The 909-nt window shown below is 74.5% G+C and overlaps 1 protein-coding gene across 1 annotated transcript in view; it reads right to left on the reverse strand.

The window, feature by feature from the left end:
* Positions 1–409: 409 nt before the first annotated feature.
* The window catches only part of LOC135408130 (collagen alpha-1(I) chain-like), a 3,893-nt gene continuing 3,393 nt past the window's right edge, over positions 410–909 (reverse strand). The window contains exon 3 of the mRNA XM_064643464.1: positions 410–909. This exon is cut by the window's right edge and continues 1,051 nt beyond it. Within this exon, the coding sequence (XP_064499534.1) occupies positions 410–909 (500 nt within the window).

The following is a 909-nucleotide window of genomic DNA, read 5'->3' on the forward strand; positions in this document are numbered from 1 at the left end:
GCGGGTAGACCTGGTGTCCGAGCATGGCGAGTAGACCTGGTGTCCGAGCCCGGCGGGTAGACCTGGTGTCCGAGCATGGCGGGTAGACCTGGTGTCCGGGCCCGGCGGGTAGACCTGGTGTCCGAGCCCGGCGGGTAGACCTGGCGTTCGGGTTAGGCGGGTCGACCTGGTGTTCGGGCCCGGCGGGTAGACCTGGTGTCCGAGCCCGGCGGGTAGACCTGGTGTCCGGGCCCGGCGGGTAGACCTGGTGTCCGAGCCCGGCGGGTAGACCTGGTGTCCGGGCCCGGCGGGTAGACCTGGTGCCCGAGCCCGGCGGGTAGACCTGTTGGCCCGGGCTTCCGGGCCGACCCGTTCGCCCAGTCGGGCGCGGCCGGCCTCGTGCCCCGCCGGGTGCTGTCGAGCATCAGGTCTACCCGGTTCCGGGGCTGGCGAGCATCAGGTCTACCCGGTTCCGGAGCCGGCCGATGCGGCCGCCGCGGCCGCCGCCGGCGGCCTGCGCCCCGGCGGCGTCCCGGCGCAGGGCCACCAGGTCTACCCGGCTCCGGCGGGACTTAGGCGCCTGTCGGCATTTTCGGGGTAGACCTGTTGTCGCGGCCGGCCCCGGAAGTCGGCCAAGGGGTCGCTGTCGGGCGCCGCCTCCGGTTAGGTCTAGGCGAGAGGCGGCCTGCTCTCGCGCGCCTCCCCGCTGAGGAGCCTCGAGCCGCTTCGGAGGCGCGGCGGCGCCAGGACGCGTCTGTCCGTATTGTGGGCAGGGGTTGTCTAGCAGCGCGGGTTCCGAGGGCCCCTTTTCTTCCGCGTCTGCTGCCGCGCGGCCTTCGGCGCGTGCCACGGGCCGGCCAACCCCACGAGCGGCAGGAAGGCCGGCGCGAGAAAGCCGCGGGGCTCTCGACCGGCTTCCTCGGGCGGGCC

Source organism: Pseudopipra pipra, unplaced genomic scaffold, assembly GCF_036250125.1.
Source record: "Pseudopipra pipra isolate bDixPip1 unplaced genomic scaffold, bDixPip1.hap1 HAP1_SCAFFOLD_198, whole genome shotgun sequence".
NCBI lineage: Eukaryota > Metazoa > Chordata > Aves > Passeriformes > Pipridae > Pseudopipra > Pseudopipra pipra.